Raw genomic sequence first — 15239 nt, 5'->3', positions numbered from 1 at the left:
TAGATGCAGTTACACTAGCAAAAGAGTGCATTTGCCAGTACATCTTATTTCATTTGGAGAACCAGTATAGCTAGAGAGGCAAACATTCTCTAGTTTACACAAGGCTTCAGTATCTCTTTTGGTGGGTATTCTTCTTTCACTCTCACATTCTTTGTGGTGGCCTCAGACCTCTGTCAATGGTTCTTTGCTCCTCTCACTTCACACTTTGTGTCTGGGGGATCTCACTTGCTCACACAGCTTTAGCTATTGTCTCTATGCTGATGACTTTCCGATCTCTCCCCTTTCCACTCAATCCCACATCTCGGCCTCCCTCTCTCTCAGATAACTCTTGGAGGTCTTGTTAAACTGAATGTGGCCAAAACCAAAGTACATATTTTCTATTCCAAACACTAGGATTCAATTCCTACCACTGCCTATACCCGCATCCTCCCCATTACTCAGGGTTGCAACTTTGGGGTTAATTTTGATTTCCATCAGATACACCCTTCAGGCAGTATCTAAATCTGGCTCTCAATATCCAGGATCCTTCCATTCCCACAGACATATTTTTCATTCAGGCCTTTGCTGTAACCTATCTTAGGGCATGTCTACACTGCAGTTAGATACCTTTGGCAGGCCTGTGCCAGCTGACTCTGGCTTGCAGGCTGGAACCCGGGCTCCAGGATCCTGCAAGGTGGGATGGTCCCAGAGTTTAGGCTGCAGCCTGAGTCTGAAGGTCTACATCACAATTAAACAGCCCATCAGCCTGGCAGGGGCCACCTAGGTTTTTAATTGTTTTGTAGACATACCCTGATTGGTCATAACAACCTCCTCTCTGGCCTCCCAAAAACACATTGACCCTCTTTAGTGGCTACATTTTGTTTAAATCGAAGTAATCTTTCTTCCCCTTACTTTGTTATTTAATCCATGTCACTCTCCTCTCCAACTGTCTCTAGTGTCTGTCTGCTAACAAATAAACGTTACATTTCTTATCACAAACTTCAAAAAATCTATTTTAACTCTGCTCCTCCTGATTTAGAATAATAGAATTACAGAAACGTAGGCCCACAAGAGATGCCTAGAGATCATCTAATCCAACCCCCTACACTGTGACAGGACCAAGTATACCTAGACCATCCACAACAGGTGTTTGTCTAACCTGTTCTTAAAAACAATCAATGACAGGGATTTTACAACCTCCCTTGAAAGCCTATTCCAATATTTAACTATCCTTATAGTTAAAAAGTTTTTCCTAATATCTAACTTAAATCTCCCTTGCTGAAGATTACTTCTTGTCCTACCTTAGGAGGACATGGAGAACAATTGCCATCTTCTTTAAAACAATCCTTACATATTTGAAAACGATTAGGCTATACCGAAAGGAGGACAAGAAACATGTGACATGGGTTTAATCGGGCCACATTTTATTATTAGATGTCTGGCACTACTCCACAGTGTACAGTGCAGATTACAGAATAAAAATGGGGTTATTACCCAGGGGGTTTTTACCAGCTCTCCCTCTTCTTCCATCCAGGTCCCTCCAGCAAATCCATCGCCAGGACCTCACCATCCACCCCACCTCATAGGAGGATTTAAGGTGGGCTACAAGAATACGGGGTTGGCTTCAGCGTTCCCTCTAATTTTTTACATCCATGTGCGGAATAAATTTTGTTATGTGCACCAATATGGAGGTGATGTGTGACACATCACCTTCATATTAGTGCACATAACAAAATTCATGTGGTGGGGGTGGGGCCAAAGGGTTCGGAATGTGGGACGGGGCTCAGGGCTGGAGCAGAGGGTTGGAGTCCGGGGGGGTGAGGGCTCTGGCTTAGGGTGCAGGCTCTGGGGTGGGGGGTGCAGGCTGCCCAGGGGCTGCGGTGGGGAGAGAGGACTCCCCCCAGCCCTCTCTCATTGCAGCAGCTTGGGGCCGGGGCTGGGCTGGGCTGAGGGAAGGATTCCTGTCACCCAGCCACAGCAAGTGCAGGGCAGGTCTGCGCTGGGACCGGCGGGGAGGGGCGCCTCTCCCCCAGCCATGGCAAGTCCCCTCCCCCCCCGCCACCTCCCTCCAGCCATAAAGCACTGTTTCCCTTCATTCCGCCAGCCAGCCAAATACCCGCCCACTTAAAGATGCAGGGCGTTCATTATCAGGTTCCCTTTCAGTCATCTTTTCTCAATACTTTCCTCACAGGTCCAGTTTTCTAAATCTTTTCTCATTTTTGTTGCTTTCCAGTTTGTTCACATTTTTCTTAAAGTGTGGCACCCAGAATTGGACAGAGTACTCCAGCTGAGGCCTCACCAATGCTCACTAGATATGGACAATTAACTCTCATGTCTTATATATACACGGCATCCCTATTAATACACAACTGCATCTCATTGTTGGCTCGTATTCAATTTGTGATCCACTATAACCCCGAGATCATTTTCTGCAGTACTATTGTCTAGCCAGTAATTCCCCATTTTGTAGGTGTTCATTTGATTTTTTTTTCTTCTTAAGTTTACTACTTTGCATTTGTCTTTATGTAATTCAGGGTGGGTAAACTTTTTGACCTGAGGACCACATCTGGGTATGAAATTGTATGGCTGGCCATGGATGCTCACGAAATTGGGGGTTGGGGTGCAGGAAGGGGTGAAGGGTCCAGCTGGGGGTGGGCTGGGGATGCGGGGCTAGGGGTGCAGGGTGCTCCGAGCTGGGACCAAGAGATTCAGAGGGGGGGAGGGGGATCAGGGCTGGGGCAAGGGGTTGGGTGGTGGGAGGGGGTCAGAGGTGCAGGCTCTGGGTGGCGCTTACCTCATGCAGCTCCCAGTAGCAGCGGCATGTCCCCTCTCCGGCTCCTACACAAAGGCACAGCCAGGCAGCTCTGTGAACTGCCCCATCCACAGGCGCCCTGCAGCTCCCATTGGCCGTGGTTCCCGGCTAATGGGAGCTGTGGGGATGGTGCTTGAGGCAGGGACAGCATGCGGAGCCCCCTGGCTGCCCCTAAGTGTAGGAGCTGGAGAGGCAATATGCCGCTATTTCCAGGAGCCGTGCAGGGCGAGGCAAGCCCCCCAACCCCACTCCCAGCTGGAGTGGGGAAAGCCCCAGACCCAGTGGGAGCTTGAGGGCTAGATTAAAGTGTCTGGAGGGCTGGATGTGACCCCTGATTTAATTCCATCTTGTTGATTTCAGACCAATTCTCCAATTTGTTAAAGTTGTTTTGCATTTTAATCTTGCCCTCCAAACTGCTCCACTCCCCCCAGCTTGGTATCATCCACAAATATTTAAAGACATACTCTCCACTCTATTATCCAAGTCATTACATTATAAATAGTACTGGACACAGAACAGACCCTATTTACCCTCCCTTGCCAAGTTTTGCATTGTCACATCCCCTCCCACTCTGCTCCCAGTGTTCCCAGTCTTATCCACCTATTTGCCAGCTTCTCACTGCTTCCTTTCGTGAAGGAGTCTATGGCTGGTACAGCCTGCATGAGTTCATTCACGTGGACACTATGCCACCAATACTTACGCTCCTTTCAAAAGGCCCATTTATGCCATGCTGCTTACAGTGAATCAAACTGAGGTACTTAAAATTGTTCTGCTTTCCCTAATCTCTGTTTACTTTGTAAACTTCTTGGAAAAGGCACCATAATCCACTGGTATCTGGAAAGTACCTAGCATATACTGAGGGCTACCATAAATAAAAATGCTTAGTAGCCAAAATTAAATATTAAATTTGCATTAAAAGAGACACACCATATGGAAAACCACTGATTAATACACAAATAATTTAAAATATTGTGTATTGAATAAAGTGCTCTCCGAGTTTTTCATCCCAGATCATTAAATCAGGCAACAGAGACTTGAAGATCCTAGACCAGTGCCCTAATAAGCATGTTAGAGTGTGAGTTTCTCTCTCTTTCTCTCCTACTTCCCCGCTCCCCCTAAACCTTTTAAACAAAGTCTTTGTTAAAACCAAATTGTCTCCACAAAATGTTTTTTTTGGCTTTGATGCAATAACCTTTCTTTTAGTCCAAAGTGTTCTAACCAGCTCCAGTTTAAATCCCAAACCTGCAACACAGACTTCTACCACTTGAGCTACAGAACTAATTACATTTGCTGGCAGCAGGAAACAGTTGTTATCCTATACAAACTGGCTCTCCGAGAATGATACAGTGAAAGAGAGTACATGTACCTCATGCATAGCTGGTAATTGAACAAGCTGGGGGCAGTTGGGGGCTCTCCTGATTGGTAGAGCAGGGAGCCAACCCCCCATCATTATAGTCCACCTTAACCCCTCCTATGAGTGGGGGTGGTCGGTAAGGTCCTGTCATTCTTTCGGCATACCCAGACAATTAGCCTGAGGTCAGACTTCAGCTTCTGTCAGCACTATGGGCCTGTTCAGATTGTCTGCACTCTTGGAAATCAGTGGACTCTCAATGGGTCCTAAATGCAACTGAAAGATAACGATGTCCACCATTAGGCCATTGAATTGATGGCCTAGTTGGATGTCTTGTGACCACACCCATCAATCCATCAGTCCCAGGCACCTCTGCTTAACTGGCTTTGCAAGTCACTACAGTGCACAGTGAATCTGCAACAGATGGAGTAACAGGGAATGACAAACAGTAACAAAAAATAGTCTGAAACCAATCAGAGACAGATAGGGCAGGAAGACACCTCAAAACGTCATCTAGTCAATCCCCATCCATTGAGGGAGGATTACGTACACCTAGAGCGGGGGTCGGCAACGTTCGGCACGCGGCTCACCAGGGTAAGCACCCTGGCGGGCCGGGCCAGTTTTATTTACCTGCTGACGCGGCAGGTTCGCCCGATCGCGGCCCCCACTGGCCGCGGTTCGCCGTCCTGGGCCAATGGGGGCGGCGAGAAGCGGCGCGACCGAGCGATGTGCTGGCCGCGGCTTCTCGCCGCCCCCATTGGCCCGGGACGGCGAACCCCAGCCAGTGGGGGCCGCGATCGGCCAAACCTGCCACGCCAGCAGGTAAATAAAACTGGCCCGGCCCGCCAGGGTGCTTACCCTAGCGAGCCGCGTGCCGAATGTTGCTGACCCCTGACCTAGACCATTCCTGACAGGTGGTTGTCTAACCTGTTTTTTAAAGCTCCAGTGATGGGGATTCCACAACCTCTGTAGGTAACTTGTTCCAGTGCTTAACTATTCTTATACTTAGAAAATTTTCATAATGTATAACCTAAAACTCCCTTGCTGCAAACTAAGCTGATTACTTTGATTGATGACTGTCTTTGTTATAATAGCCTTTTACATGTTTTATGTCACCCCATCACCCTTCTCTTTTCTGCGCTAAACATACCCAGCTGTTTCAAACTTGCCTGATAGGTCATGTTTTTTAAACCTCTATTTTTGTCACTTTCCTTTGGGCTGTCTCTGATTTGTCCACATCTTTCTTAAAGTGTGGTGCCCAAAACTGGACACAAGCACTCCAACTGAGAGCTCGTGAATGCTGAGTGGAACGACTACCTCTCATCATGTCTTGTGTACGATATCCCTGTTAATACTTCATAGAAAAATATCTGCCTTTTTTGTAATAGCCTCACTCTATTAACTCATATTCAATTTGTGATCCACTATAATCCCCAGATCCTTTTCAGCAGTACCACTGCCTAGCCAGTTATTCTCCATTTTGTATTTGTGAATTGCAACTGATTTTTTTTTTCCTTACAGTATTTTGTACTGAGGTGGAAACTTAGAAGCTAAGAAATTATTCCTTTCCCTCTACTTCGAGATTTAGACAAGTAACACTGTTCTGAGTAATGGAATAAAGAATCTCTTATAGTGACTATTCTCTTCCCTGCCTCACCTACATCTACTTTTCAGATAAGATGAATTGGTTCACTGACAGTTTAGCTCACTATACAGTTTCAGAACAGGAAGGGAAAAGAAAGCCCCCTCTTCTCCAGTGGTATTTCATTCAGTTTCACATATGGTGGCTCTGGATCCGCTAGATAAGCTTTATTCAGCCTCTCAAACACCACTAAAATGACCACTTCTCAGATGACTAGTGAAAACTAAGGTGGTGGGACTGGGTCTGTGTTATAGAAACAGCCAAAGTCTCCCCTTTGTGAACGCAAATTGCAAATAGCCCTAAAGCAAGTTATAATTAGGTCCCTGTTTAAGAAAACTTTTCCTGGCACTAAAAAACTCTTGAGATGGGGCTGAAGTTGAATTGTTCCCTTTTTGGGAAAAGTTATTGAGAAGGTGATGGTGAAAACTCCAAACTTGAATCCCTTCACAGTCTCAGGTTTCAGGGTAGCAGCCGTGTTAGTCTGTATCCTCAAAAAGAACAGGAGTACTTGTGGCACCTTAGAGTCCGAAGAAGTGGGTTGTAGCCCACGAAAGCTTATGCTCTAATAAATTTGTTAGTCTCTAAGGTGCCACAAGTACTCCTGTTCTTTTCACAGTCTCAGTAGATCTCAGCATGACATGGAGATTGTACTTACCGTATATACTCGTTCATTAGCCCGTTCGTTTATAAGCCAAACCCCCAAGATGGATAAGTAAAAATAGCAAAGACTGTATGACCCTTTCATAAGCCGACCCTATATTCCAGGGGTTGGACAATTTTGGCTCCCAGCCCATCAGGGTAAGCCACTGGCAGGTCGGGATGTTTTGTTTACCTGGAGCACTTCAGCTCCCTGTGGCTGTGGTTCACCGTTCCCAGCCAATGGGAGCTGTGGGAAGTGGCACCACAGGTAAACAAAACGACAATGTATTAGATATTCAATTCAATGATTCCATAGAATTTAAAATCATTAAATTATGGTGTAGACCCGTTTATAAGCCAACTCCCGCTCTCTGACGCATCACTTTTTTACCAAAAATATTCGGCTTATGAACGAGTATTTACACTTCTACAGTTTACACTCTCCTTCTGGTGACAGACAGAGATTAGGTGTCCATTAGATCTTTCAGCAGCCTCTTACACATTTAGTTTATTTATCAAAAAGGTATTGTGTAAGGAGAAATCTGACTGGCTGTGTAAAAATTCCAATCTCTTGGTATCCACTGTAACCCAAACATTGTTTGGAACTAATTATTATAAAATTATATAAAAAATATTTTATAAAGGCATTTTAACATGATAGAGTGTGATTGTAGAGGAACTTTCACTTACAATGGCTGAAGGTACTTGGCCTCAGGCCTCTCTACAAATATAGCACCCCCACAACTCACAGGGAGTTACTGCATATGTATTGACGTACATGTATAAAAATACAACATTTAAACACTAACTTCTATACACCTACTTATTTCATAAAAGCACTTCAAAAAATCTAATTTTTTTATCTGACATTTACATTAGTCGTCCCCCACCCGGCCTTCACTTCATTTGCTAATGATTTGCATTTTTTGGAGGGGGACACAGGGCAGGAGACAAATAGGAAAAATGTAAGGTTTATTAAGCCATTTCACTATGTTATTGTCATTGTAGGCTATAAAGAATTTCCTAGCATCATCAAAGCTCCAGAGAAAGCAATGAATGTTGCCTTACACTGATGTCAAGTGCAAGATCCTCAGGGTCAGGTAGGAGTCAGAATGAAAAGCATGTGAACCAGTAAGAAAGGGGGAAATTTATACATCTTCATCACTACGTGTTTTATGGGGACATTTTTAAAATTCTGTGCATTGATACCTATTTAGGAAGAGTACACTGTATAAATCTATGATGAACATCTTGAAACTTTGTAATTTTTATTAATAAACTCAGTCATAAAATTTACTACAGATGGAGGAAAAGGTGCATCATATTCTCAATTTTTAGACTAATAAAACTACATTTGCCCTGATAAGCAAAGCTCTTGGTGCTATTTTGTTTGGAGTTTTTTCTTGTTCTTTTTTTTTTTATTTAAAAAACAAATATTTTGAAATGCATTTTATAGCAAATGCCAAAGGGAACAGGTTAAAAATAATAATTTCTCTTTAAAGTAACTGTGTTTTAAAACAGAACAAGTACATATGTCACTTATCTACCAACAACTATACAGAGAAAGAATGTGGTTACTTCTTACAAGTAACATTAAAAATTCAGTTCAACCCTTCTCTTTCCTTCGACTCTGGATTCTAAAATGACATACTACAAGATAAAATAGTAATGCTAATATTGATAGTTTATCCATTACAGGTCAGCTAACTGTCCACTGGAACAGTTACAAAGCTGTTAGTTTCGATTTCACAAGGCCAATCAATACAGAGGCATACTGTTTCAATTTTGCCTGCATTGATTTTTTTTTATAACACCCCAACCTTACAGCATTCATCTTTTTGAAAGAAGGAAGATTTGATTTACTGAAGAAAAATTGGAGAGAGCATCACAAAGATTTTTACCAGCAAGCCTGTGACACAGAAAAAAGATGAATGTCTCTAAGGCAGAGACGCCTCTTGCTTGAGGGCATCCATTAGAACACATTCAACCAATCTGAAACAGAGTTTCTTAAGCAACCGAAACCTGAACCTAAACTCGGTCTCCTAAACTAATCAAAAGCATTCAGAGATCTTGATATACAGAGGTTCTCTTAAAAATTCCTAAACCTTATTGCTTCTAAAATAATTTATGTCTGCAGTTCTACCTTTGCATTTTTCTGAGAAGAGTACCACCCTTTTCCCCTCTAATACCAAGAATGAATTTCCATGGTACATTAGTCAGCCTATTAGAATGCAATGAAGGACGATATGAGAAAAGGGTAGTATGTCCTCTGAGACTTTCATCCAGTGTTCTCCATCATCTCTCCTCATCCTTCTTATATTCAGCCACTTTACTAGGTGTCATCTACATGAAAGATGATTTGTCTCCTGACCCAAATAAACACAATGCCTGCTCTATGCACCAGAAAAAAATTACTTCTGCCAGTCTGTTCATTTGTGTCCTCTTTCTTGCTTATTCCACCATTCTTATCAGGCTCTCTCAGTTTTCACCTGAGCCTCACTCCAGGTGACAGTAATGTATGGATGAACAGGTACTTGTCTGTCCCATTATTTCCTGAAATCTCTAAGCATTTGAAAAAATACAATGACAGTAAAGGGCACACAGATATCAGAGCTCTGTGAGAGGAATACTTTCTTTGCATGCCAAGGCAATAGCCAGAACTTCAAATCCAGTGGAGGAAAAAGAGCTTGCTTACTCTCTCTCATGTGGCAAAAGCTGGTACAATCTGGATATTAAGACACAAATTGCATTCAGGCAGGTCACTATGTGTCAAAAGATATTAGATGCCTGCTGTGAGGAAACAACAATTCACATCTGCTTCTGAGGAAATAATATTTTCATTTTCAGTTTTTATTGAATGGAAACTTTAGGGAATATGTCTGTATAAAGGGTATTAAGTCTAGCAAGTATAACATGTTCAAAATGGCTATAATCATCATTGTGTTATCCATAAAGCAGCAGATTTCATTTGGTCTCTTTAGATGGGATAAATTGGATTCTTTTTTCCCCGGCTTGCAGTTTTGTTGCAGTACCAGATGTTTCTCAAATGCCACATGCTGGGGCTCCTATACCGAATGTAGCACCTGACCTTCTCTATAATTGACTAAAAATATTGATGTAATGGCATGAGTCTGATTGTGATTTATTAAAACCACTGCCGATCCCAGGCCAGCTGCCAGCACTGCAGCCCACTGATCGTATGGCATTAGAAAAGCCATCAATATTGAAACAAAATAAATGACATTAATGGGAAAGTATTAGGCCTTCAGAGCCATGGCTACAAGCAATTATATGGATTCCAAAGGAGGATGAAAAACAAAATACCACAAACCAAATATTAAAAAGTACTACTAAGATTGATTTTACATGACAAAAAACTAGTACAATTCTTTAAGGGAAAGTAAAATAATGCTGTAAAACATTAATTTAACCCCTTTAATATAGCTTTTGATTAGGATGACAACCATTGTGTGCTTTTTTTTTTTTTTTTTTTTAAAACAGGTTTATGGTGGGTAAATGCATTCTGCCTTCCTGATAAAGATTTTTTTTCCCCTCTCTAATGCCATTTAAGTTTCTTAGAATTATGTTAAGTGTATTGCAAAGTGCATTATGTGATATTTCCATTTCACTGTAGATCATTATTTATTATAAAATAGAAATAATCATGTCCATATTTTCTACACTACATAATTTACAAGCTGATTATGCAAGCCTCACATGAAGAAAATCAGAGAATAGTTAACCCACTCTCTGAGTGCAGTACATTTTATCAATTACAGCTCCACCTATCTCGCTATACCAGTATTATCATGATGAGCAAAACACATCTAAATGGCAAAGAGTTAGTCATATTCCTTATTTAAAAGCCATTAAGGACAGAAAGTGTTTTAAGCTAAGGAACACAAACAACTGAACAAAACACTACGGTCATACTCTGAAAACTGAAGAGCCACTGATGTATGAAGTGCTTTACAAAGTTGTTTGAAGAGACTCTGTTACAATCTTAAAATAATATGTTCATAGAAAGTGATTAACTAACCTACCTTTGCAGGAAATATTTAAGTGTGTAATTATTTTTTATTTTCTTGCAGAGCATTTTCATAAAGGCTTTCCATATTTAACACAGTTTGAGCACCACATTTTGGGTTTGTGGCTAACCTGTAATTCTAATACACTATAATAAAAACCTCAATATTAATAGTACTTAATATCGAATATCCTTCAAAACTTATTATGAAATGAGAAATTGTTGAACGTGAAAAAATTGTTTTTAATACAAGAGAGCTAATTGAGATTATTGGCAAAAAAATATATTCAATTTTTCACTCATTTCCTACCTCCACCTTTCATTGCATTGCATACAAATGACAGCATTTCAAGAGACAAATGGACCCAGCGTGGTATGTTCTAGCCAAGACACATTCTGTTTATTTTTAAATCCTAATCAGACATTCTAGGATTTGAACTTTCATTTTAAATATTCAACTGAAACTATCAGCTTGACTTGCGCAGAAACAATGAAACAGATGTCAATGCGATAACTATTCCATCTGTGTAGAATTTCCCAAATGAAAGCAATGTAATTTTCATTTGGTTGTGTTTTGCTCTAATGTATGAGTAGACAACGCAACATAGTAAAAAACCATTTTCCTCTTTCCTGGAGATGAGGGGTGCAACATTACCTCTCTTCATAAATTTCCATTGGTCAGGTGTTAAATATTCCATTCCACGCTTCAATAACAGAAAATATTTTAGGGCATATGTATTCATGTATTTTCAGTTTTTTGTTTTTTTTTTAAATAAATGATGCAGTTATACTGGAATTTGAAAAAAATCTGGAGCTCTACACAGTGATAAAGTTTAAATCCAACTGGGGAAGAATTTTTTTTAATTTTGTTATTGCTTTCACATATATGTTGCACTGATTCTCTACATTCAGGAAAGCAAATGTATTTTTACCATTTCAGATATGCCTCAGTAATGGTATTTAGAGAAGTCACTAAACTACAAATATTGCTTTGTGAGTAAACAAGACTGCTGAAAAAAGAAAAATGGATTAATCCCCAATTGTAGATAATGCATTGCTGAAGTAAAATCCTCTGTATCTTCCAAATTTTTTCTTTAAATATATATCTATTGTTTTACCATAAACAAAATTGTAATATGCCAGTTTTCCATTAGGTTTGACTTCATCTGAAGACATAATCCAAATCATCCCATCATATCTGAACAAAAGCCAAATCTTAAAGATCTATCTTTACCTTGATGCAGAATTTCCCCAGGCTCCATGCTTGTCTGTCAGAATGTTGATAATTTTCTGTATTAGTTGGGATGCAGTCACATGATCTCGGAACTTGGCTGCTCTTATCAAATGATCACACATCTTTTCATCCTCTCGTTTATCTGCAGAATACTGGGCACACAGCGACTAAGAAAAATAAATAAATACTTTAATACTTTGCACTTCAACACCTTCCAGCCAAGAATCTTGAAGTACTTTACAATTAGTTTTACTAAGCCTTCAGAAATAAGAATTATCCCCATTTTACAGATGTGTAAACTTGAGGGACAGAGTAGTTACCTATGGTTACAGTACATTTATAGCAGAGCTAAATACAGAACTCAGATTAGTTATGTATTTTAACCACTACACCATGTTCTTTTTAAAACATTACTAACCTGACAACACAGTAGATGATTTCAGAATAACCGATTCTATCACACTGCAAGAGTGTAGCTTTTTATAGTGCCAGTCTCAAAGGGGAGATCTTCAAAAGACACAGATAGCAGTTAGACATGCAACTTGCATTCTAAGTGAATGGAGGTTGGGCACCAAACTGCTATATGTACCTTTGAAGATCCTTCCCCTAAATAAAATCAAAACCTTATATACGCTATTTGGATAGTACATTACATATAGTTTTCTTGCTGGAAGTTTCAAAGAGGAAAAACACTGAATGGATATGAAGACTGAACTAGCTTTTCACTGGTAGGGGTGATTCCTCTAACCAGAAGGTTGTGATACATTAGCAGGCCAGTGTGGAAAGCTAACACTAACTTTATGTACGATAACTGTTGGTAAAAATATTCTGTTTTTCAAGGCTGTCAAAACGTAACACCATTAACAAAGACTAACTACATAAAAACTGAATGGTGAAAAACTAAAAACAAAAACTAAAACCTTTGCTTTCCTGGGTGTTTTTTTTTTCTTTTTTCTTTATTTTCCTGTTAATGTGGTGTCATGAAAGTCCTGCACCCCCAACTTTAAGACTTCCTGTTCCTCAGATTTCAACCTGGCAGTTCTACTGATTTCATATGCTACGTAGACAAAGCACTTGAGCCTTTGTCAATGATTGGATTATTCTATTATCTAGTTAGTAGAAAGGACACAAATGTTTATCCAAACAAACAAACAAACAAGAAAAATTTCCTTTTGGGGGGCGGAGGGGAAGGGGAAGGAAGGGAGAGCAACCAGAGCAGACTTTAGAACAATTCTTCCAAGTTTAGGTACCAAGATATTAAAAATAAACAAAACCTATACACATAAAACAATAAGTTAGTTATGCCTTATGATACACATGAAGTAAAGTGCTTTTTAATCAGTCACTCTCTTTAATTGCAACAATTATGCAGAAAATGACTAAAATACATCCAATATATATAATGTAGATGTCAATGAAAATCTAAACCAGTGGTTAACAAGCATTTAATTTTACAGACACCCTTAAATGGTAAAAACAGTAAAAATACGCTGATAACAAATTCACTTGTAAATTCTCCATCTAGATTTTGCCTTTCACCTGTTCCCTAACTCTCCTATCACTCTTACAATGCTCACCTGATGAACAGAAATCCAGAAAGTGTGAACCATAAGCAGTAGAATTTCCAGTTCAATTAAACATTATCAAGAATCGTCTTTTGTACGCCTAAACCCAGCATCCCGCCAACGCCTCCCCACCAAAAAAAAAAAAGTTGGCTAAGTTATGACCGCCTCTAAACAAGATTTTTATAGCTCCTTTTAAACACTGCTGTCTTTTCCAGTATATTAACCTATCCTGCACCCATGACAATTTTGAATTCTCTTCACCGGCACTTAGTAAATGTTTGATAAGCTGTTATATTTAAGTTGCTTGAAAGGGCAGAATTCTAAAAACAAGTGTCCAAGGTAAGCTAAGTAGTAAAGTGTTTTAAAGTGCTCTTTAATGGATCCTCCTTTACAATTTGAACAGCAACTTTTCATATCTGACATAAAATCCATATATATAAATCACATTAGAGGGTTACACTTTCCAGATTATCAATCTCTGTCTCTTTATGGAACATTAAAGTCACATTTGACCTTAAAAACATGATAAAATGGAAATCAAACGAGAACGTTTTGTAAAAGATATAATGAACTTGTACCTCTAAAACAAATCTCTTTCTGATGCAATTTTGAACACATTATTTATTAAATACCAATAATGAATTTAAGTGTGTAGACATGACATTCAAAAGAAGAGAGACAAGTGGCATTTCTTCCTCCTAAAACTTGCATTTACATAGGACAAAATAGCAATAGTATGTCACTAGCTTAAAATTAGTAAGATCTCTCTTTCAGCAAACCACCATGATGAATCTTTTTAAATTGAAAGTTTACTATTTCCCCCATAACCTGTTTGAAAATTGACAGGCTTTAACATGCAGAAACATCACAATTACAACATCACACTATGCAGGAATCTTAATTGCAACAAGCTCATTAACATTTTACATTATTACAATAAGATGCAGAAGCTGCTGCAGGTTTCTCAGATGTTTGGCACCTGCTCATGCAAAGTTGTTAACATCTGAAAAATTTTGTCAGGAAAAATTCTCCAAATAAACCAAAAATTAGTGGGCTGTCAGGTCCTTAGCTGCCAGATTTGTATGCACATTCTACTGTTTGTTCGATAATTTTAGTTTTAGAAATGTCGTGGGGAGGAGAGGGAGAACAAAGAAAATAAAATGTCATCAGAATATACATTAATTCTCCTTTGGCCTCTGAAATCTTACATGAAAAATTATCATTGGGAAAAGAACTGATCCTTCCTACCATGGTTCCCCTCCTCCTCCTCCTGGCTTTCCAGACCCCTATTTCCCCAAACTTTCATGGCTACCTTCATGTCCCACAATGGCTTCTCCCTCATTACCTACCACCCTGTAACTGATTTCTCTCTTTGCTCATGTGCAGGTTTACTCTCTCAGCTGTTTAGTGGCCACAGTCCCTCAGTGCCTGCCAAATACCTCTATCCCTTATTAATCTAAGCAAAGTTCTACAGAAGCAGCTTTAAGACAGTAGAGCAGAGAGCTGACTCCATGCATGAGACACAGGCAGACAGCAGGGGCTTTGGTGACGGGTCTGCTAAGTAGGTGGGAGAGATGCTCAGTTTTTAGAAAAAGTCTCTTCCACTACCACGCAGCCCTGGGACAGCAGCCAGGACCACAGTTACAAATATATTTTCAAAACCTGATAGTATCCTGGCTAAAATGACTATTGGCAAGTATCTACACTCAATATCAGGATCTGAGTTTGGAACAGCCTAATGTGTTGCAGAGTCTAGTAAAAACAGCTCAACACTTCAAATCTCAGTGTTGATTCCCATCAATTCCACCAGAAGCAGTTTGTCCCACCAAACTAGCTAAACCTCTACAAGTAAATCAGTTTTAATTTTTGCTTCTAACCATTCTCACTGAGGTAGATGCTACATAATTTCTACTCCTATTTAGAGAGTTTAAGAATAGAAAGAAGTAGCAAAGAGTATATGACTGATATTCTATGAGACCAATCTGTGAAA

At 40.0% G+C, this 15239-nt stretch overlaps 1 protein-coding gene across 4 annotated transcripts in view; it reads right to left on the bottom strand.

Moving 5' to 3' along the window:
• Positions 1–15239, bottom strand: part of LRBA (LPS responsive beige-like anchor protein) — a 571438-nt gene that overhangs the window by 308330 nt on the left and 247869 nt on the right. For all 4 annotated transcript variants that reach the window (XM_054029329.1, XM_054029332.1, XM_054029331.1 and 1 more), the window contains exon 37: positions 11685–11851. In XM_054029329.1, coding sequence (XP_053885304.1) covers positions 11685–11851 — 167 coding nt within the window. The remainder of the gene's footprint in view (positions 1–11684; positions 11852–15239) is intronic.

This window comes from Malaclemys terrapin, chromosome 5, assembly GCF_027887155.1.
Source record: "Malaclemys terrapin pileata isolate rMalTer1 chromosome 5, rMalTer1.hap1, whole genome shotgun sequence".
Lineage (NCBI taxonomy): Eukaryota > Metazoa > Chordata > Testudines > Emydidae > Malaclemys > Malaclemys terrapin.
The sequence above is the reverse complement of the archived record's forward strand: the minus strand, read 5'-3'. Positions and strand labels throughout refer to the sequence as shown.